This window comes from Lates calcarifer, linkage group LG3 (genome assembly GCF_001640805.2).
Source record: "Lates calcarifer isolate ASB-BC8 linkage group LG3, TLL_Latcal_v3, whole genome shotgun sequence".
Lineage (NCBI taxonomy): Eukaryota > Metazoa > Chordata > Actinopteri > Centropomidae > Lates > Lates calcarifer.
In genome coordinates, this window is record NC_066835.1 from 3,305,112 (window position 1) to 3,327,408 (window position 22,297).

The 22,297-nt window shown below is 37.4% G+C and overlaps 3 protein-coding genes across 11 annotated transcripts; 2 read left to right on the forward strand and 1 right to left on the reverse strand.

The window, feature by feature from the left end:
- The first annotated feature begins 413 nt into the window (after nt 1-413).
- On the forward strand, nt 414-7,903 carry LOC108900261 (keratinocyte differentiation factor 1-like). The gene is made up of 4 exons (XM_018701232.2): nt 414-589; nt 1,588-2,534; nt 3,185-3,271; nt 5,369-7,903. Exons 2-4 carry the CDS (start codon nt 1,607-1,609, stop codon nt 5,461-5,463), a joined length of 1,110 nt encoding a protein of 369 aa, XP_018556748.2. The 5' UTR covers nt 414-589; nt 1,588-1,606; the 3' UTR covers nt 5,464-7,903.
- A 159-nt stretch (nt 7,904-8,062) lies between these two features.
- LOC108900264 (nuclear receptor subfamily 0 group B member 2-like) lies at nt 8,063-9,300 on the reverse strand. Its single transcript, XM_018701234.2, has 2 exons — nt 8,490-9,300; nt 8,063-8,387 (listed from the first exon to the last, which is right to left on the reverse strand). Exons 1-2 carry the CDS (start codon nt 9,034-9,036, stop codon nt 8,149-8,151), a joined length of 786 nt encoding a protein of 261 aa, XP_018556750.1. The 5' UTR covers nt 9,037-9,300; the 3' UTR covers nt 8,063-8,148.
- A 704-nt stretch (nt 9,301-10,004) lies between these two features.
- On the forward strand, nt 10,005-21,691 carry LOC108900307 (uncharacterized). Of its 9 annotated transcripts, none has more exons than XM_051078958.1 (15): nt 10,005-10,022; nt 10,158-10,287; nt 10,455-10,616; nt 10,998-11,130; nt 12,174-12,321; nt 12,804-12,949; nt 13,674-13,792; nt 15,548-15,669; nt 15,810-15,907; nt 16,988-17,124; nt 17,602-17,738; nt 17,827-17,972; nt 19,489-19,591; nt 20,156-20,292; nt 21,183-21,691. In XM_051078958.1, the coding sequence occupies exons 5-15, from the start codon at nt 12,313-12,315 to the stop codon at nt 21,307-21,309; spliced, it is 1,281 nt and encodes a 426-aa protein (XP_050934915.1). In that variant the 5' UTR covers nt 10,005-10,022; nt 10,158-10,287; nt 10,455-10,616; nt 10,998-11,130; nt 12,174-12,312; the 3' UTR covers nt 21,310-21,691. The 9 variants fall into 9 exon arrangements, 8 of the variants coding, with proteins under 8 accessions (XP_050934915.1, XP_050934916.1, XP_050934927.1 ...); XR_007808848.1 differs by having other exon boundaries at nt 10,006-10,022; nt 19,489-19,590; nt 20,149-20,292; nt 21,183-21,195; XM_051078970.1 differs by lacking the exon at nt 12,804-12,949 and having other exon boundaries at nt 10,007-10,022.
- Nucleotides 21,692-22,297: the final 606 nt, after the last annotated feature.

Below are 22,297 nucleotides of genomic sequence, written 5' to 3' on the forward strand. Positions count from 1 at the left end.
ATTATATTCTTCTCTAATGCCATTTGTAGACAAATTGTCAAATCTCAATTTAGTTACCAAATTGTACAGTATCCGGTACATCAACACCTCACTATGGCTAACTTGACAGAGGTTCATCAGTGAGGAGTTGTCAACAATATGACCGGAAATAAATTCAAAATAAAGGTGGGGAAATCATGACTTTTAATTTTGGGGGGTGAGGGAGGGGTTGTTGTGTTATGAAAATCTTGTATTTGATGGTGACCATCTTGACTAATTTATATGTGATTTTAATACGTTTACGCTGTGTTATTCAAATGATAAAGCCGTGAAATACGCAATTCTACGCTAAAATCACGGTGGCAATTTAACTTACATTTTATTTTTGAAGTCACAACCGGAAGTACAGTTTCTTTTTGTAGCTACCTGGTGCACTTCCTCCACCTTGACGGTCAGGTATACGGATTTGATCGAAAACTAATGAAACTGGAATTTCGCAGCGACTTCAAAATAGGGGACGTTCAAATGGACTATAAACAGAAATGTTTAATGTAAGGTGAAGAAGACAGCATTAATTTGGGAGTCAGTTGGTGGACGCACCGTGTATACTGTGAGTAATGTTTACTGAAAAAATAAGTCCTCTAATGGAGGAAAGAGCAGCAATGACAAGTCGCCAGGAAAGTGAAAATAATTTTATACTAGGCAGGGTATTGTCGAATGTCGGCCAAGCTTTAACTTGTCATTGATGTTGGTGGCCAAGTGCGGGAAAAATGCAAAAACAAAAATTCATTTCACTTGTTTGGTTATTAGCTAACTACCTGATATAACCACAGTAAACATTCGTCACCAACACGCAACCCCGTCATGACCCGAAATGCCAGACACTCTTTGAAAATCGTAACCGATCATAAGACAATTCAAGGTTTTTTCTTCACTTCGGCATTTTTGAAACCTACAACTACTACTTGCTTGCTTACTTAATTACAAATTGATGTTTTACACAAGTTTGCTGTATTAGTAGCTGTCAAATAACCACACTTTAAAGAGTTCTAGCTTAGCTATTTGCCTGAATCCATTTTAATTTAATTAAATTTATTTGTTTATTTATTTCTGTTACCCGTTGTTTGGTTCAAAAGGCGAGGAGTCCCAATGAGCACAATAGGACATTAAATTCCAAGAATTTTACATTTACTTTGGTGTGCTTTGACTTAGTGATGCACACACAGGATTTTGTTTTGAATTTGTATAATAGTTATTCACTGTATTTTACAATTAACCTTTAAGTCTAATTGTAAAATTACGTTTTAGAAATCCCCATGACATCGTACTGTGAGGCTGATACGTGAATAGTTAATTGTCTTTGACTGTGTGTTCACACATCCTCCATAGAACCAGTTGGGTCACTTTACCTGCCACCTGGGGATAGAAGTTTCACATTTGTTTAGAAGAGAGATGCCCTCAGGTGGCTTCAAGTGATTTTAGGCTTTGCCTGAAAGATTGGATTGATATCAGGCTTTGATAACAGTTGTTTATTGATGCCATTTCAACACCCTATTGCCATTTACCTACACTTCAATTCAATTATTTTTGTTTCTCATGTTTGTGCAGACCTTGGAGCCAGTAAGTCATGTCTGCCGGCACCGCAGGCAGTCTGAGCCGCAGCTCAGGGCCCGGTAGCTACAGGCATGGGCCAAACCAGAGCAGCAGCCAGAGGTCGTCGTATGAGGAGCGCTGTGTGGACCCAGTGGAAGACAGGCTACCCACACCAGAGCCAAAGACAGTCCACAAAGCTCACCTAAAAGATGCAAATGGTAAGGAGTCTGAGACCATTGGCTTCATTCCTGGCTCAGCTGATGCTCCCTCTGCAGCACAAACTTGCAATCCCTGCGCCTCTTCAAAGAGCTGTAGGACCTTTGTGTGCAGTGTGCTGACCTGTGGCCTGTATAGGGTCTGCCAGCGTTCCATTCTTGCTCCATGCCTGGCACCAAACGAGAGCTCCCCAGATGAGCCAGAGAAGGTGAGCCTCCGAAATATGAACCAAGGAGACAACAAAGAGGAGGAGACAGACTGGCTAGGGGACGTTCACATTGCTGGAGTCAAAGTGGATAGTCCCAGGGAGTATTTAGAGGTCGAAACCAAATCTCCATCATCATATGTGTCTCAGGCTAGTGGTCAGACACAGCCCAGGAATTCCTCCCTTCACGAGTCCATGAGGTTTGATGACTGGGAGGATGGCGAGGAGGATGTGGACTCTCTGATTACTAAGAAGCTGCTGGAGCTCTACTCTGAATATCAGATTGAAGAGCTGGCCAGGTGCACCTCAGACTCAGTGTTTCTGAGGAAGAGCAAGGCCATCAATCAGCTCATCAACTCACTGGCAGAAGAGCACAAAATGGACGAGCAAGAGGCTGAGTGTCGACTGGTGCGCGGCATCATTCGCATAAGCACTCGGAAGAGTAAGAGGAGGCCCCACACCTCGAAGACAGAGAGGACGGTGTCTGACAGCGGGAATGAAACCATGAAGGAGAGCGATTCCTTGTCATTCAGCAACAATAGTAAGCCAGCGCTTCCCTTAATGAAGCTAATTGTGTGTGTCTCTATCAAAATTTCACAAGGGTTATTATTATTCACAAAGCCACCACAGCACTTTTTACACTGCATGCAGCTGACAGAGCTAGTATAAAGCAAAGGGGACCCTACCACACACCCATAAACAAATGCAGTCCAACGCAAGCTGTGCAGGAGTGTGCAAAAGATAAATATAAATCTGAGAGACTGGCTCATTAGGTTTACATTATCTATCTCTATTTACGTTCAATGAAAGTAGTGTAGGTGGTGACCTGATAGCCGAATGGTTAGGGCTCCTGACCCAGCCATACCAATACTGCATGTCATACTCCTGCTCTCTCTCTCTCTGCATTTCCTGTCTCTCTCCACTGTCCTATCTAATAAAGGCAAAAAGACCCCCCCCCCCAAAAAAAAAAAAAATCGATAAACAAAAGTTGTGTAAGTAATTTTATGTATGAGACATTTTATTCTTTGACATTTATTACTACTGCTACCTGGGCCTCCAGAGCCCTTTAAGTGTCAAAAGCTCCTGGTAAATTAACACATACATAACAAGGTGAACATGAATACTCCTTAAGGACCAGTGCTGCCTCTGCTTTCTATTAACCATCAGTCTCATTTTCACTTTTTCCTCAAGATGACTACAAATCCAATCCAAACATCCAAATATCAGAGCTGACCTCCTCTGACAAGTGTGCCAGGGACATGTGGAGAAACAATGGTGGTAAGAAATCAGTCTTTTTCACGTTAGTACATACACACTGTTACATTTATAACATGTACTCTTTGTTTTTAATGAAAATAAGAAGAGTGTGTCAGTCACTTATTTTTTTTCAGAAGTTTGGTTAGTGACTTTGAATCAGATGCATGGTTTATTTTCCATGACGAGTTATTGGGCAGCTATAACAGAGGAAATCCATTATGCACATATTTGCGAACACTGGTTTGACTTCCTGATAAGATCTGTTCCAGCTTTTAACATCAACTTATTCTGGCTAGACAGAGTCTGAATGTTAAGGACAGCAAGATCATGTTTGTTTCTCTAAAGGTTACAGTAAAATCAACTTATTTTTTTTAAGTAAATGCTTTTGTTAACAGATAACATGTTTCTCTGTGTAAGTACTGGGTGTGTACATGTGTGCATAAATTTTTAATTGTATGAGATGAACTTTACCCACCCAGGTTTCTAAACCACCTTTATTTACTAGAATAAATACAGAGGATATGACTTTCTTTTACAGCAGCAAAGCCACTCTACAGGTTTACTAAGACTACCACAGTTACTTTTCCATTTAAATTTATGTGATCATAACTAGCAATTCAGTTACATTTTTTTTACCATAAAGGACAGACAAAATAACAGAAAATAGAAATATGCCATACAGGAGTGACATTTAACATGACGATTAATTGGGCATATTTAAACTAGAGTAAGCATGTATGGTGCACTAAAATCTTAAATTGATTGATTTGGGTTTTTCCCTCTAAGTCTGGTAAGAACAGTGAGACTGTAAGCTAGTTAGTTAGTGAGACCAGCTAGCTATATAAACATGCCTGAAAAATTATTTTAGATCCTGATCTCCTCAAAAAGGACTGTTACATGTGTAGTGGGTCAACCATATGTAGTACAGCCGTAACAACAGAAGGTCCTGTGGGTCAGGTGACAAATATTCATATGTGGACTAACTTCCTAGGAAACGAACACAGAGGCACTGTTTACAAATTTACCCCCAACCTATTCATAGGGCTACACCAAAAACAGACTGAAATGTAAATAGTTTTATCAGCTAAATGAATACTGCAGTGTGTGCGTGCTGATGTTTTGACTGGACATTGTAGTGCCTGTGTTAACTTGTCTAAACTTGCAGAATTACATCGGTGTGCAAGATTTTTAACTGGGAATAATGGAAAGATAGTAATATTAGGTATTGACCTTGATGTGAGAATGTTTTTGTTCTCTTATCCCGAATCTCTCTTACTTTTTTCTGTGAGGTCATACTCGTCAAAGTCAGATTGACTAAACTCTCTTAGCTGCTCAAACTTGTCATCAGTGGCTTGTTTCAACTTGCTGAATTCCACCTGTTCACCTGCTCCTGCAACAAATCAGAGCTGTGACAGAAATAAAGATGGAATTGTGGAACAGGAAGCCAGCTAAAGCAATGTAGCCCATAATGGGAGGCAGTAAAGGGGACATGAGAGCTCCAAAACACTGTAAATCAAGCTTCTTTTGACAGTAAAATGTAACCTTTGTATTCTTGGGGTCTACCAAACTTGCTGAATGCAAATTATTTCCTCATAAAATATTTGCAAAGTGGATTTTCCTTTAAGGTTCGCTGAAATCAAATGTGCACCCTCTGGACTTACAGACTGAGCCCTCACCAGCTTAAATCATGATGTGTTCACTGTCGTCACAACTCTGTGAGGATGTGAGGGGATAAAGTGAACTATGAGTACAGTCAGAATGTGCAGTAAAAATTTTCCCGTTGCATAAGTTGTCACACACTGCTACTAATACAAATTAAACCCTCAACTCAGAAACTTCAGAAAGTATCCAGACTCCTACATGTTTTGCAAACATGTCAGGGTGAAATGGTTAAAACGCTTGTGAAGTTCAGCATTTGAATTCAGCCTTTGAAATCTGTATTGTTCACATCCATATTTACTCACCAGCAGTCTTATTCTTCACTGCCTTTGATAGCATATTGTCACTTTTTCTGGTGCATGATAGAAGTTAATGCTCAGTCTTCAGTCTCCAGACTAATGCTGATGAATTACAGTTTGTTCTATCTGTCTTTTTTCTGTCTTTTTTTTATCCTTATAGGTCATACTTCTACTTCTCCAACAACCTACTCGCCCTCTCACACAGAGACTAACTCTTCAGGTGTCTCACTAATTCGCTCCTCTGTGAGAACATGATTCTTGCACCACACTGGAGGTCTGTACTTAAATTATTTGTCATGCTGTGTCCACAAGGTCACATATGAGACTTTTGAAAGGGGACGCTACTTGCACAGGAGTCTCTGGCTGAGCCAAGCTCTTTGTAGAGACCATGGCTTTGCTGTGGAAAAAGAAAATGTGAAAATTCACATTGTCTGAAGGACGTCAGTGAACTCAGGGCTCTGTGTGTACATATTTATGTTTGATGAATGTTATATGTGTATTCGAAGGATTGTTTGATTTAGAGCTTGTCCTGCAGGCAGATACAACCAGCAGCTCTTAAATATTGTCATACAATTAACCGTCCCCTCATCTTTGAAGGAGATATGTTCATGAAACCTTATTCTTAATTCACTGGTCAGATTATTGTGCTGTTGTTATGCAAAGGACATTGAAATTAGATCTATAAAAGTAAAATATAGAGTTGCATTTTTGGCACATTTCATTTGCATTTTTTGTGTGTGATTTTAAACTGTACTCCATTGAGTGGTTATGTAACACCTATTTACAGTTAGTGATTCTCGATTAATGATCAGAAATTATGTTCTGATGATTTTCATAATTTGACATTTTTCAAAATGATGAGAGCAGAAAATCACTGTTTGAAAGGTTTCAATAATATAAAAGGATGAAGTTAAGAATATTTGGTCAGAAGTAAAAGTAGTGTCAAATGATCCTGTAAATATGATTTTAGTGTGTTTTATGTGTGCCAGGTGGTACATTAGACATGAGAATGGGATTTTATGTTAAAATGTGACATAACAAAATTCTGTCAAAGAAATAATTTGATTTGCTTTATTGTCAAGACTTCAAAGAGAGGACTGGTGCCACTCTCATGTCTGTATACTGTAAATGACAGCCAATGACAGCCAGTTAGCTTATCTTAGCATTAAGAGTGGAAACAGATGGAAAAAGGTAGCCTGTATCTGTCCAGGGTAACAAAATTAGCAGAGGAAGGCTTTATAAGCTCACTGATTAACACATTATATTTTGTTTGAAGTGGGAAAGCAACATGGTTTTACAGGGAGTTATTTACAAGACTGTTTCTTGGCTGAAACTTTTTACTTTATGGTTTTTTTACTTATTAAACCAATGAGATACAATATGTTAATTACTGAGCATAAGAGGTGCTGGGTAGCCATTTTTATTACCTTTGGATACGCCCAGACTAGCTTTTTACCATGATTTCCATTTAAGCTATGCTAACCAACTGTTGGCAGCAGCTCCTTATTTACTGTACAGACATGAGAGGGATACTGTATTGTCTTGGGAAGAAAACAAATATATTTCCCAAAATGTAATATCTGTTTTGTTTTTTACACTGAGGAAAGAGAATTGAAAAAAGTTAAAGCTATGGAAGAAGTAAGTTGACCTTGAATTAGATTTTTTTTATGTCAAAATTCAGTTTCTGTTGTGACTTTAATGTGGCGTATGACTTTTTCTTTTCAAAGCAGATGATTGTTAGTGTCATAACATGAAGTTCATATGAAGCAGATATCTCTCAACCCTGTGGTTAATGCACTCTGGATTTTGTTGTAGGCCATTTGCAGTTCTGTCTGCACCTGAACTCTCCAACAAAAAGATGTTATGAAAGCTGGTGTGAACTGCAGCTATAGTTCAGGTTTTATCATGTACTATAACTTAATAGTGACATTATCCCAGGCTGTGTCATGAAGTAATCATTCCAGTAATCATGTATGCTGTGTTTGCTCCTGGGTCCTGATGGGAATTTGGCCAGCTGATTTAAGTGGATTTTTTTCAGCACTGTGTCTTTCCTATCAGCATTAGCTTATGGTTAACTGTTGGTCATGGACCTTGTTGTAGTGGCTTCAGTTAATACACATGGGTAGATTATAGATATATTCTAAACATATGGTTCAACTGTCCAGATTATGTTTTTTTCTTCTTGGATCTATCCTGTGTTTGAATTATATGTATAAGGAATAAACTACTTTTTTTTGCCTTAAGCTAATATGGTCCCAGATGCTTTAAACAATTTAACACCACAGTGTCTTTTTAGTGAGTCTGGAATTTTCCTGCAACAGCAGTGTCATTAAAATGAAATGGTGCAAAACTGGTTGTTCTGGTTTAGACCAAGACACAGAAAATGTATATTGACTAATTAGAAATGATGAGTATGTCTGTGTCATATAAATGGCTAACTGTAACTATCTTAACATGCTTCTTATTTCAACTTGTTGAAATGTCTGTTAAAACATAGCATTATGTTCTTATTCACACATTAGACCATACTTTGTCAAGTTTCTGGAAACAAAGTATAATGCTTGGGTCTATACCAATAGGAACTTTATATTTTCAGCAAAGTTGTTGTCAGGTCCTGGTTCTTCTTTCAACAGTAATCCATCTTTTAACAGATGTGTTATTATAAAACAATAAAGTAAATGAAGTGAAACAAAAAGATGAGTTGTTTGCTTGTTGTTTGCTACAAATGGCCACATGAGGGAGTCAGAGTGCAATTCTTTTTAAGGTCACACCATGCTGCTTTCTCTGATCCCCCGTGAGCACACTCATTTCTTCACAAGTTGTCATAAGTCATTAAAATCGCAATTTATTTATTTATTTATTTTATTTTATGCATGTTTCACTAAACTAAAATTCAGCATTACAGTACTCATCTATAGAAGTGTTTTTTCTGTAGTCTTATCAGACAAATAACATTTCTGTCAATAAATGGACCATGTTGGTGTTGCCAATAAGTGGCTTGAAGAAGAGCTCTGTGACTAAGCCGTGGCTGACATTCTGAATGGCTGAGGCTGCTAGAAGGATGTGTCTGAAGCGACCAGCGTCCTCTGGGTGCAGGAGGTGGATGACTTCTTGAAGAGCTCTCTGAGCCTCCTGTTGGAGGCCCTCAATGAACAACATGGCACTCAATCCTTGAACAACTGAAATGGGTGAAGAGATTTTTCAGTTTAAGCTCATATCTAGTGAAGTAATTAGCATTACTATTGAAACACAAACAGCAACAAGATTAAGTAAAGGTTTACCTGGGTTGAACAACATGGCACCCTTCAGGTAAGCATATTCCTTTGGACTGAGATCCAGATTCCACAACTGATGCAAGCAGGTTCTCAGTCTATGGACTCCAGTAAGAGTTGGTTGGTCAGCCTGACTTTCAGAAAGTCCTGGTCTGAGCAAAATCTGTCTAAGGATACTTGAATATGGTACATCAGTCACTTCAAACACTATCCTGTCTTGTGCAAGCCCCAGAACAAATAAAGGAACCCAGCAGTGTCGTAACAGTGATGACTGATCTCCCAGTGGAAGCTGGCTGAAGGATGGTAAACTTCTCATGAAGCAGATGGTTTTTACCAGCACACTGGAGGCATCTTGGCAGGTGGCCTTTGGGTCCTTCAGGCAAACTCTCCTCCTCTGCTCACAGTGGCAGTTGTGTGCTAAGGAATTAGAGATCAGTTTGTTGTTGAGGTAGTTGTTGTCCCTCCAACTCAAGATGTTGTAAAGGATAGTCTGAGGATGCTGGTCCCGGTAACCAGAGCAGGGGCTGTTTGTCATCTTCTCTTCAAAAGAAAACATACTGAAGAAGGACACACCATTAAAAGGGCTTTAGAAAAGAAAAGCTCTGGAAAACATCAGCAGCCTCATTCAGTGCTCAAGCTCAGTCCCTATTTAACCAGGATGTCACCTGCTCACGACTAACTCAGCCTTGACCCTCCTTTTTAAGCCCTTTAAAAAGGAAAAAAACAGTGACCATGGACTTCCCATGCAGTGGGATCTAGGTTCCCTCCACGTGGAGGCGATAAGACTAGTTAAACTCAGCAGCTGCACAGGGAAGGGAAATACTGAAGCTGGAAGGGGTGAATGACATTTATCATGTTTACTTCAGTCATTAAGTCAGCCTGTACCAGTCAATCAAGGACTGACAGGGTTCAACGCTCAGGCTGCCAGCTGACCTGTGCCCCAGTTACACATTAGACCTGCACGAAAAGGACACAAGAATTTCTTAAATAGGTTATAGTTATTACAACCCAGACACTTGGTATGTAGGTCATTTAACTTGTTGACAAAGTCTGTCTCTATCAAGTTTATCTGACTGTAATGATGCATCTTTATCATATTAAAATACAGGCAAAACATAGTTTTGGAAAACATAGCATGACTATACAATTACAGACAAAAACTCAGGCAATGTATGAATTACTGTTCTTGTTTCATGAGTGCCTCACAGTCAGACCATGGGCAAAGAGCAGATAATGCCAGCAGTAATGCCTACAAAATTACTATATAAATGTGCACCCACCCAACTGAACCAATTCTAAACAGTTGGGAAGTTTATAAATTGGAAGTGACACAACAACAGTGTAATTAATGTTCCTTAATGTGTGCTAGTGAAGGCTGTAAGGAAAGTCTCTGTCCTCAAAGCACCTGTGTGAGGCTCAGCCTACTTTGTGTGGAAATTCAGTTTCGATTCCAACAAAGCAGCCACACCCCTAGTTTACAGTAATTGCTAGAAATAGAAACCAAAAGGCATTAGTGTCGCACTTCATTTTGAACACATCAAGGTAAGCTTTAGCAACTTAAACAATTGATTGAATACAATTAAACATCTAAAATAAATATAACTACAGATCCCTGGGTTCTTATATTATGGATTGTAATGAATTACATTTGGAGTATTTTGATGTTATTTTTTTTAGATGGATGCGATTTTCAACCTACTTGAGAAGCACAGACTGCAGAGTTATTACAACCAGTTTCTGCAGTTAGGTGTGAAAGATGAAAGAGATTTCCTCGATGGTGTTACAGATGAAGACTTAAACACCCTTGGTAAGACTATTACATACAACTGAAAGTGGTCCATGTCTAAAATTGTATTTTCTGTTTACCATGTAGATGCCTCAAAAATATTTAGTGTAAGAACAGCATTATTTGAAGGCCTGTGTTATTTTTATATGCACTGAGGACAATTAAGATAAACTTATATTTCCAAACAGGATTAAGTCAGGTGGAAAAGAATCGTTTTTCTGCAATGAAAAAAACCATTGGCAGATTCAGAGCTCCAGCCCAGCCAGCTGCAACATCAGTGCAAAAGTCAGCAAGGTCATTCTCTCTGCAGTACACATACCCCAAATGTCCAGAACTGAAATTCATCAGCGGTAAGAAATTCATTTAATTTATACTCTCTTTTTGTTCATGAAGTTTATTTTCACAGAGCCTAAACAAATGTAGCCACAAAACATTAGGATGAGACAAGAGGAAAGCTGAACAATGACAGTTAATTTTCAGGTATTCTAATAACAGACATCCAGAGCTGGATGTTGCTTTAAATACTGCAAATGTTTAATAAATATCCCTGTATTAAACCACTGAGTGTTTGTAGGTTTATATCAGTTAACAGTTGTTATGGTATCTACTGCAGGTTTATGTTTTGCTCAGGGGAGCAAAAAACCCCTTTATATTCCAGCACTTAATATGCAAGTTATCAAAATACCAACACACCAATGTACACTTTTGATTTTATTAATTTGAACACACAGATATGGATCCAGCACAAAACACTATTGAAGATGTTGAGGATTTGTCATCTTGAAAGTATTCCCTCCTCCAACAGTGTCTGTCTCTACACAGTGGATGGAATGCCCCTGACAGATGATCCCTTCTTTAACACATGTAAGCTCAGTTATTTGTAAATTAAATAATGAGATGGTATTTTTCAGTGTGATTACGCACCACAGGGACATTTAAGAAGTAAAAGCCCTTTAAAGAAATGCTAAAAAATATTATATAAGTGTAAAAAATATACCTAAAAGTTTGTCAATTTATAAGGTAACATAAGAAAATGAAATTACATGTAGGCTTATTATTAATCAGTTCAGTTAAATCTGACACGTGTTCATGCACTAATGCACTAATTTGTTTTTGTATTACTGCCTCAAGCAGCCTTTTTACTGTGGCAGTGCAGCAACCCATGAGGGACACACAGGTGGAAAATTATGTTGCTCTTGTTTGTCTGTGCTCTTTATGACACATACAGTGTACTCAGAAGGTATTCAGACCTATTCACTTTTTTTTAAACATTTTATGTTGTAGCCTTTTGTTAAAATAAGGCCCACCCCCCAAATTGCAAATTGCATGGGTAGGGGTAATTTATTAAAATGCAAAAACTGGAATATGGCATGAAGTAGTCAGATGCCTTTCTGTGAAACTTGAAATTAAACTCAGGTCCCTCCCATTTCTCTGGAGTCCACCTGTGGTAAATTCAATTGATTGGACCTGATTTGGAAGGACACACACAGCTCTCATTCATTTGTCAAATTCATGAAGGAACAGCCCTGAGCTCTTGTAGATTTAGTGGAATTGTATGACAAAATTTGTCAGTGCATTTCAGTCTCAGTTTAACAAGCCTTTGCTCAATTCCTCTCTGTACTTTCTCTGAAAACTCAAGTGGACTTTTGTGTATTTGACTTACCAAGGTCCAAGGAAGTGGGTGAACAATAATAGAATCAGTAGTCTAAAGCTACCGAGCATGCATTGAGTGCTAACTCTAACCAGCATCAGTTGATATTAACAAACTTTTAACACATTTTCTTGATATAACAATTTTTTTTTCATCTTGTTTTTACACTGAATCCATGTATCTTGATTGTGACTTCAATAGAAGCACAACATTCTAACAGCAGATATTATTATTTTGATTTTTTTTTTGTCTACAGGGTCTTTACAAGACACATTAAAAATGGAGATGTAATCTATGCTATATTTACACCAAAGGAGAACTTGAATGGAGCTCCTCCAAATTCACTGCCACAGGCAAATTAAACCTACGGGACAGATACAATTCGGTGCCATGTCATGCTCAAGGTGAGTTCACTGTACACTGACCAATCAGTTTTTTTGCTCAACATAGCAGCATAGGAGTCTTCTAGATAAAATAATTCTTACTAAAAAATAAATAATATAAATAATAATAAAATACTATATCCCTCATGACCATCTGAGGCAGTTGTTATGGAAAAGACTCTAATCGGACATAGGAGTCAGAGCTTTGGCAAATTCAAAAAGCTTTATCATTGAAACCACCAAGGAAAAGGCATAGTTGCTGCATTCACTCTAACCCCATTTTATATTATATTATACAGAATAGTGAGCAGAAGGTTTGCAGTGGAGATGGCATGACTAGATTTGTGTTATGACATGAAGATTACTAATCTATTTTCACCTTAATTCAGAAACACTTTTTAAGGTAAAAACAGAACATCACACAACATTAAGTGTCTCGGACTTTGCTTACTTCTGTGCTGTACATCTTAGACTAAGTGAGGATATGGTTTTTTGTTTTTTAGGAACATGTGCGCATTCTTGTGGCAAATGGAAAAACCAAGCTGTATGATGCCCTAAAACATGGAATGCTTGAGCTGGAAAAAGTAAAGAGCAAGTTTCCAGACTGCAGACTTCGCATTCTGTGTCTCACAGATGGACATGATGTCGGGTAAAATTCCTTTGCTATGTTAGTTAGCTATTATACCACAATAACATGAGACAGTTAATCACATATCAGCTCCCCAAACTGATGTTTGATAATAAAGTTACCTGGTGGTAACTGCAGCACCTGGTGGTAAAACATTAAACATTGAAAACTGGATTTGAAATTTACTGTCATGCAAAAGAGGCTCTCTGAATCCAATCCAAACTCTCTGACGCAATAGACCAACAGACCCACAGACAAATTATTATAAAACATGTGAACCAAAACAGCAATAATAATGAAATAAACCTCAGCGACCTGGGGGTGGGGGTTACTGCAGTGCCTTAAGTATCCCTATGTCTTGCAGCTGGCTATGACTGGTGTCTCAGTGGAGAATCTCAGTATCTTACATGCATGGTGCATCAATTAACAGTTAAAAAACACTGAACAATGACAGTGACAATGTTTTTGTCACATATTGCATCACAGGTTGCAGGGGGCACTCTAATTGTTAAACAAATACATGTTTCATTTGAAAATTTATTTTTGGAGGTGAAGTTGTGTGTAACTTGGAGAGCATGTGATGCTCTCTCCCATGCTTTAAAATGAGACAAATAATGATTTTGTTCACCGTGTTTTTCACCAGTTAATCTCGTGAAATGTTGCTCTTTAATATGAGGCATGCAAATGCAAAACACCTGTGTACTATGAAATGTTTCTATGAATATATTTCAATATTTGTGCATAGATCCACTAACAAGCCAGTGCCTGTAGCAGTCAATCTGATACAATCTAACATCATTTTGGATTCAATTCTTCTTGGAGAAGTGCAGAACAATTGTCTCCATGGAATCAGCATTGCAACAGGTACAGTAGAATTTCTATAAAAGCCAGTTTCTTTTCTTGAAAGTTGAGTTTTCTATTTTATTTTTTTTTTTCAACAAACCCCTGCAAGGATTTTATCTTGATGTGGATAAACATTATGATCCATATTTATAAAACTCCATACCAAACCATGCTATTATAATGATAATGTAAGGCCCTCAGAAAGTTGACCCAAATGCAGACTGAGGAGCCTATGATAAATGAAGGCAGTCCAGTTCTCATTCAGGTCTAAAACACATTTACAGTCACAAACTGGGTAATCATGACGAAATGGGGTTACAAGTGAGACACTGAGTTAAAATCAGACAGGATGTAAACCAACAGAAGAGAAAATTGTAATAATGAGTACAAATTATCGCTGTCCAGTAAAAACCATGGATCTTCCAAATTTGCTGATCAAGAAATTTTTACATAAACTACGAGTTCCTAGAGATACAGGGAAAATGTAGTATGTAGCAAATGTAGGATGGTAATAGATCAATCTTCAGGCTCTTGGGAACTAAAAGAACTAGAACTTGAAATAAAATAATGGATACAAGTGTTAAGTCTGAGTTAAAATTTTATTAGGTTTGCATCAGTACTGAAAGAACTGGGTGACAGATATAGCCTTTTAAGACGTAGATTACAATCGGTCAAAAGAATTTGGACACTTGGTTACCAGTGCAGCTGTGTTTTTTTTAATGTTGGTTCAGTCATAAAATATATCACATGAGGCCCAGAGATGATGGAGAGATGACGGCTGCCATTTAGATTGAGGTGGAGTTGTCAGTCAATGTGAGGAGTAATAGGGTGACCAGAAAAAGCAAAAAACCATCAGAGATATCAAAGCTGATTTGCTAAAATCAGCAGTTGGGATCATTCTAGAACAGCAGCTGAACACTGGAAAAATAGAAAACGGGAAATGACCTGGTAGACAGGAGGTGTCTTGTGGACACCTGGAAAATCATTTGCCTAGTGAAGAAAAAACCCTGTGTCGAGCAAATCAGTAATTCTTGGTTTTCAGTTTTAGCCAAATACATCAAAATTCATTGGATAACCATGCCTTCCATGTTTCTATACATTGCAACAGCAAAAATATTTACTGGGAGAGAAAATTGCTAGCTGTGTTATGTTCAGTGGCAACATATTCTATGAATGAATGAAGCACAACATTTATTAATAGCAGCGGAGTCACCAGGAGGAGAGTGGGAAGGATGACAGCTATACAAGGTGATCGACTGTCGCATCAGAAACCATGTTTTGCATGCAGAATCCTGTCTGTGGCTTGGTTTAGGTTTGCATTGGATGACATAACATCATTCAGCAAGAAAATTATCCTTAATTATGATGATTTTGTTTGGCTTCATGTCCAACACCATTCTTTCTATACTGACGTAAACCTACTCAAATTAAACCTGAAACTTGGCACTTATATTATTTTATTTCATTTATTTGAATGTGCTGAGGCAGAGAGTCTGAAGAATATAAAAGAATGTGTTACTCAAATACATACTGTCTGGACTATAAGCATAGAAGATATGAGAAGGCAACACTCTGAAAGTGATGATTAAAAGTAGAGGAGCAAGAGTGATCAATGACAAAGAGAAAAAGATTTCCACAGAAAAATGAAACTACATTTATCTAGATAACTATAATTAATTCTGATCAGATCCTAGAGCTCGTCATGAACGTAATAAAACAAATAACATGGACAGTTTGCAGATTATCTTCTCTTTTCAATATTAATTTTACTTTTAGGCGGTTGCTGTTTCAAACCAAAGACAAGCAAAGACGGTCTCAAGCTTTTTGAGATCGAGACTGTTCTTTCTTTGGCAATAAGGAAACCCAAGAAGAAAGCTGACCCATCATCTATCACTGAAGTTAGTACACTGATTATTGTCCAGATTCAGTTTGAAGTGCTATAAAAATTAGATTACATCACAGTAATCCATTTACAACTATTGTCAGCTTTACATATTACGGTGATGTGCTGGTTTATGTCCATTTGTTATTTTTCCAGAGGCTTTTAACAGGGTTCTTTGCTACTCATGGGTACGATGAATTTCCAGAGGCCATCTTACCAAGCCAGATGAACAGTAAAGTGACAGTGACAGAGAAGTAAGTGACAGAATAAACTTCTTTCATAGTTAGTTGGAATATGCTTCATCTGCTGAGTTACTTTGTTGGATGGTTATGCTTTCATCTGAATTGTCAAGCACAGAGGTTGTAAGAACAAAGGTCAAACAGAGATCCCTTGTGTAATATATATTCAGGAACACCTGTACACCTGCTTTTTAATGTGGTTTTCCAATCAGCTAATCATGTGGCAGCAGTGCAATGCATAAAATACATACAGGCCTGTGGATGGAAACAATGAGAGACCAGAGGAGAATGGTTAGACTGGTTAGAGCTCACAGAAAGGCTACAGTAACTCAGATAACCATTTTTACAACTGTGGAGTGCAGAAAAGCAGAATGAACAACATATTGAACCTTGATGCAGATGGCCAGAGCCCATGTCAAGTTCCACTCCTGTCAAAATCTGAGGCTACAGTGGAAACAGGATCACCAAAACGGGACAGTTGAAGACAGGAAGAATGTAGCCTGATCTTATGAATCTTAGTTTCTGAGGCAGCAAACAGTGTCAGAATTTGATGTCAGCAGCATGAATGCATGGATCCAACCTGCCTTGTGTCAACAGTGTCAACAGGCTGGTAATGATGGTTTAATAGCGTGGGAAATGTTTTCTTGGCACCCTTAATACAAATCGTATGGTTCATTGATCAATGTGCCACAGTGCCACAGCCTGAATATTATTGCTGATCATCCCTTCATGGCCACAATTTACCATCATCTAATGACTACTTCCAGAATGATAATGCCCCATGTCACAAAGAAAAAGTTATCTTAGCCTGTGTCCAAATATCATGCTACACTACACACCTCTTGCTGTGCAGTCCTGATGTTCTATTAGTATGTTAGTCCAGTGGAGTGACTGGCCAGTGTACTCAGCATTAGTATGGATTGCTTTTAAAAAGTGCTCAGTGAGTACATGTCTCTCCTAGAGAGAAAATTGTAATACCTAGCCTACCTACCTAGTTTCTCTTGCTACAAGTAAAGGTACATCACGCTTAGCAGTCTATAATGTAAACTGTTAGAAGATTTGTGTTAATTCTAAAGCCCTAATCTGTCAAACTAGTGCTCTGAAAAAGAAGATAATGGAGGCCAAAGATGGACGTTTCATGGAGAAGGACAGACGTATCCTGGAGGAGCTGAAGAGCCTGCACTGTAACCCACATCCTTACTTTACTATCTTTCCATCTGAGTCCGACTTCAGTAAGTACATTGTTTTCCGGGAAAATAGTTTTATCCAAATATGATTTTACTAACTTAGAATTTGATTGTAGTTTTATATTAACTGTTTATATTTAATATTTTTGTATGACTTGGCATGGCTAGTCTTCACGTACTGAAACACATACTCTATAGACAGGTCTTTCTTTTACAAATACTCAAAATTGTATGCAGCCCAAGTGCAGACATACAGACAACACATATAGTATACTGTAATAATATCTGTAGATATTTTCATATAAATAATAACAATGACAATAATAATAATAATCATCATCATCATCATTTTTTCACTAAGTTCAAGGTGCAAACAATCTTCTTAAATATTATATAAAAATATTATAGAAATATATAAACTTCTCAAATATGTAAACACTCATTTTCTTTGAAACAATATTTGATGAAGAGTAAACCTAAGGCTGCACAAGTCAAGTGAAGTATCTTATGTTAAACTTTCAGCATTCTGGAAGATTCTCATGGAGGGTCCTCCTGACACACCATATGAGAAAGGAGTCTTCGAGTTGTTTTGCCAGTTTGGTTCTGACTACCCAGTGAAGCCTCCTACTGTTCGCTTTGTCACACGAGTATCCTGTCAAGTAATATAAATATATATAAAGCTATAATATAAACAGTAATTGTAATAATGCATGCACTTTAATTGTACTTTTCTTAACATGAAAAAAGATATACCACTGCAATATAAACAGTGTGGGGAGGATCTGCCACAACATTTTTGACCGGAGCTACAATGCCCAAATCACCATGAGAGATATTCTTGATGCTGTGTATGGACTGCTGATTGTCCCTGAGCCTCAAGATCCACTGGACAGGTACAATTGCAGCTTCTTAATACCCATGGTACCCTGAAGCATCAATGACTTTAGTTATTCAGGCAGATTAGATTTCATTCTAAGACTGTATGGGCATAAACAGATCATACTTGATACATTAAACATTGGCAGGGACTGCTGCGTCACAGTTTTGACATACATCAGATGGATATGCTTTTATTGCTGAACAATCAATATTTTTCTAATAGATAATCAGATCATGAGGCACAATGCCAAGACAATGTATGACAAAATCTCACATTTGCATTAACCCACATCACCTCACTGGGCGTGTTGAGCCAGATTTTGGTGTAATATGATCATTCTGCCTTCTCTTTCATTATTATCAAGACAGCCTCTAGATAAGACACTCAGACATTCCTTATAATATGTAATATGAAGAAAATGTCATAAATGCACTGCTGAATAGTTACAACAGAACATACAGTATGTCACTGTATAATATGACAAATTAAGCTGGCTAAAGTCACAAGGTATAGAGAAATTATATTACTAATGACAGAGAAATCAAAAAGGCAGAATAAATTACTGTTATATAATATTTCAGAACATTGTAGAAACCTTAGAAATGACATAAAAATGTACAATGAAGTACGGTTACGACAGTTCAGGGGCTTTATTTTAAACCAAAAAACAACAAAAAACTTGCAGCAACTCAGGCACAAGTATGACTCCAAGAAACACAAGATAACTACAAAGTCAAAGCTGAAGAAAATCCAAAGAAGACACACAGGGATCCACACTGAATGGCTAGGCGCAGGGATGAAACACACGACAGATCACAGTACAGAAAACACAATACAAGAGGGGAGAGACAGGACTGTATATTTAGGGGGATAAAGACACAGGTGGGACTGAAAAAAGGAGGGAGACGAGACAAAGACCAAAAGTAAAAACACCATAGACAATACAGGACAATTAATTATAAAATGAAACAGGAAGTAAAAGACAAGGAACACAGGGGAAAGGCATACCAAAAATAAAACCAAGAAATGAACAACCAGCAGAGAAAAGCCATTTCTAATTAAAAACCAAGAACTAAAAATCATATCAGGGATAGGTCATCTCATTAAGCTTATGTAGTGAGTGCCTCTCCTTATCTTTCTTTCTGCAGTTGTAGGTAAATAATTGTTTGTCAGTGATGTTCTGAAATATTATACATTTCAAATAAAATTTTATTGAAGATATTTTCAGGGTCTTATCCATTTATTTGTCCAAGCACTTAAATTTTATGCATGATGTTTGGTGCCCTGGCATTGCCAGATTTTGAATGCAAAATAAAAGTAATCTGCATTTTTCAGGTTGACCTGCATGTAGAATCAAAATTTCATAAACATAGTCATACATAGAAATGTACAAACAAATATGTGAAATGTGAAAACAACATATTCATTTGTTGTTATGTTAATGAAGCATTTGAGTAAAATATGTTGGTAATGCTCTATTTATTTATGTATTCATTTATTCATTCATTTGTTATTCATATTTTTGGAAGCATCCTGGCTGAGGAGTTCCTGACCAGCCATGAGATATATGAACAAGAGGCCAAAAAACATACTGAAGAAACTGCCGGGCAATCACTGGATGATATGGAAAAGGTAAGTGAATGATAGTGTTTTGAAAAGTTCTATAGGATAAAGGAGGAACTTGTCAATAAATAACACAAACACCTGTCAGTAGGGTTGGAGTTTAACAGCATTATATTGAATATGAATCCAATCCGTTCATCAAATCCTTTTGAACCCCATGTTGAATGAAGCAAAGTTTGTACTATAGCTTTGTATACTTGTTGTCAATTGAGATATTAAAAGGCTAAAATTCAAAGATTCAAATTAGATCTTGAGTTTTATTATGAATGTCCACTATGTCATAATCATGACATCCTGGGTTAATACCATGCGATACTGAATTGTGATTATAAGATAATAAGTTGTAATTATGAGTTACTCATAATTATGAGATGAAGAGTTTGGATGTTCACAAAGAGTGAGCTCTATTTATTTATATATCTATTTATTTATGTTTTCCATTTTATGCTTTTATCAGATACTGCCAATAGACAGATGATAGGAAACAAGGGACAGAGATATATATGCATCTAATTGATCACATTTACAGAATAATGACATGTTAATACTTACTCTCTTCTTCTGACGTGAAAGAAATTGGTGGATCCTGTGAATCACTTCATACCCCAGCATCTCATCTGCCCACTCACCAGGAAGTTATTTGTGGATCCTGTGAAAACAAAACATGGAACAGTGTACGAACGAAAGGCCATTGAAAAACACCTGAAAAGGTAAGTGTACATATATTCCTAATAAAGTTCCCAGTGAATGTGTATACTCTGCACTGCATTTAAACTGTAAATGCAATAGGATTTGTATGTCCAAATAGAGAGTATGGTAGTAGAATGTAAGAGTTAATTGCAGTAGCTGTAGGAGAATCCCTCAGCTGCTCTTTCCAGCAGCTTGTTGCTTCCTGTCAGGTAGGCTAACTCCTCTCATGGGATTTATTCTACTACTGTGTCTCCTCAGAGATAATCAGACTCATCACAATACTGATTCAGTCAACCACAGGTCAATGTGTCAGTATTATGAGTCCACCCTTTCATTAAAGGCCCTTTTAAAAGTATATGTCAGGCCTGAAGTTCTTGAAAACAAGGGTTTAGCTCCCTCACTACATGGGGTGCTCCTGCCAAACCTTAAAGGTACACTGTCCCTGTCTGTGACATGTCCGTAGGCCTGTCTCTAGCTCCTCTCACACAGAGATCACACAATATTTGCATTAAGAATTCAGAGCTGTTACTTATAACAGAGTAGCCTCCGTCTGTCCCTTGTCCCTACCTTTTTTATTGAGTGGTGAGGCGGAAAAACAGCAATATTCCTGCCTTGAAAAGGCTGTATGAAAGGGGCCAGTGTCAGACACACAACAGTCTCCTATTCACATCATACTCTGCATTACACAATTCACAACATAACCTTGTCTACAATGCACTTGGGATCCCCAGAGGTTTTCATTTTGAGATAAACAGAGTAATCTGATGTGGTGTTGAGAAAACTTGAATTTAAGACATCATGATTCTAGTAGTGACTCTAAAACCTCATCATCTAAAAAAAGAAAATCAGCAAGGGTCAAAATATGCTCTTGTCCTCTTGTATTTTGATTGACTGAAACTATCTTTTACAGATGGAGACATGATCCATCAGCTGGCCTAGGGACCTTGCTCAGAAGAACTGATCTCAAGTTAGACCGTGAAATGAAAAGAATGGTGACAGAGTACCGTTCCAGTCAAATTCAGGAAACCAGTTTGTAACAAAAAGCTGGAGCTACCACTGTGCCACATACAACTGTGCCACATACAACAGTTCCACATACAGTAAATACAGTATGTCAGTGTGAATAATGGAAATAATGGGGGAAAAATCAGCTATTGAACTGAGTAGAAGCTCATGTTCTTCATTTATCACATTATGAAATAGAGAGATTTTAGTGTAATCCTTTCCTTATTTTACAAATACTTAATTATTGTACTTTGAGTTTATATATAAAAATGATATACTTGTGACAAACTTGTTTCACCTGAATGACTTACACCAATTTGACATATTTTCTAAACTAGTAGGCATTGTAGCTGAACTATTTATATAAGATTTTATTCAACACTGCCATTTATTGACAATGTCTAGTTCAACATCTTCCACACAATAAACTGTAATCAAAGAACTGTTCTGTATCACCATTCATTTACTAGTAGTTTTAGAAATGATTTATTCTTTCATCTGATCAATTAACCACTTGTATTATGTTTAAAATTTGTAACTGATGTGCTGATACATGATCCACTTTTGTCAGTAATAGCACCATCATGTTTCATATGTCATCTTGTTAAATATTTAATCAGTCATGGTGGGGGGAGAATATGGGACTTGAGGTCAACAGAGCTCAGGTAGACTAAAACACTTTATTACTTGCTCATGTTGATGCTCAGATGAGAATTGAATTTCCTAGTAATATGGTCATGCAATACACAGCCTAAAAATATTCACTTCCACGATATCACATTACTTACTTTACCAGCTATTAGTGAACATCTTTACATCTTTATTTTGTTATTTGTCATTCCATTTATGTTTTGTCAGTGGGCAACAGTTAATAAATCTACTTTATTTGGACCTAGCTGTTGTTTGTGTATTTCTTTTGGAATAGAGAACAATGATCTCTTGAATCTGAAGTCACAGTTTTAGGTATTAAGACTGATTTAATTTACTGTTATTAATATTAATCATTCTTATCATCTTCCT

Bases quoted from the DNA above. Each gene is read 5' to 3' on its own strand.
- LOC108900261 (XM_018701232.2), top strand. From the start codon at position 1,607: ATGTCTGCCGGCACCGCAGGCAGTCTGAGCCGCAGCTCAGGGCCCGGT. The intron at 2,535-3,184 runs GTAAGCCAGCGC...TTTTTCCTCAAG, and splicing joins CTTGTCATTCAGCAACAATA to ATGACTACAAATCCAATCCA. The intron at 3,272-5,368 runs GTAAGAAATCAG...TTATCCTTATAG, and splicing joins CATGTGGAGAAACAATGGTG to GTCATACTTCTACTTCTCCA.
- LOC108900307 (XM_051078958.1), top strand. The intron at 15,670-15,809 runs GTTAGTACACTG...TTATTTTTCCAG, and splicing joins ACCCATCATCTATCACTGAA to AGGCTTTTAACAGGGTTCTT. The intron at 20,293-21,182 runs GTAAGTGTACAT...TATCTTTTACAG, and splicing joins ATTGAAAAACACCTGAAAAG to ATGGAGACATGATCCATCAG.
- LOC108900264 (XM_018701234.2), bottom strand. From the start codon at position 9,036: ATGTTTTCTTTTGAAGAGAAGATGACAAACAGCCCCTGCTCTGGTTAC. The intron at 8,388-8,489 runs GTAAACCTTTAC...CACCCATTTCAG, and splicing joins TGCCATGTTGTTCAACCCAG to TTGTTCAAGGATTGAGTGCC.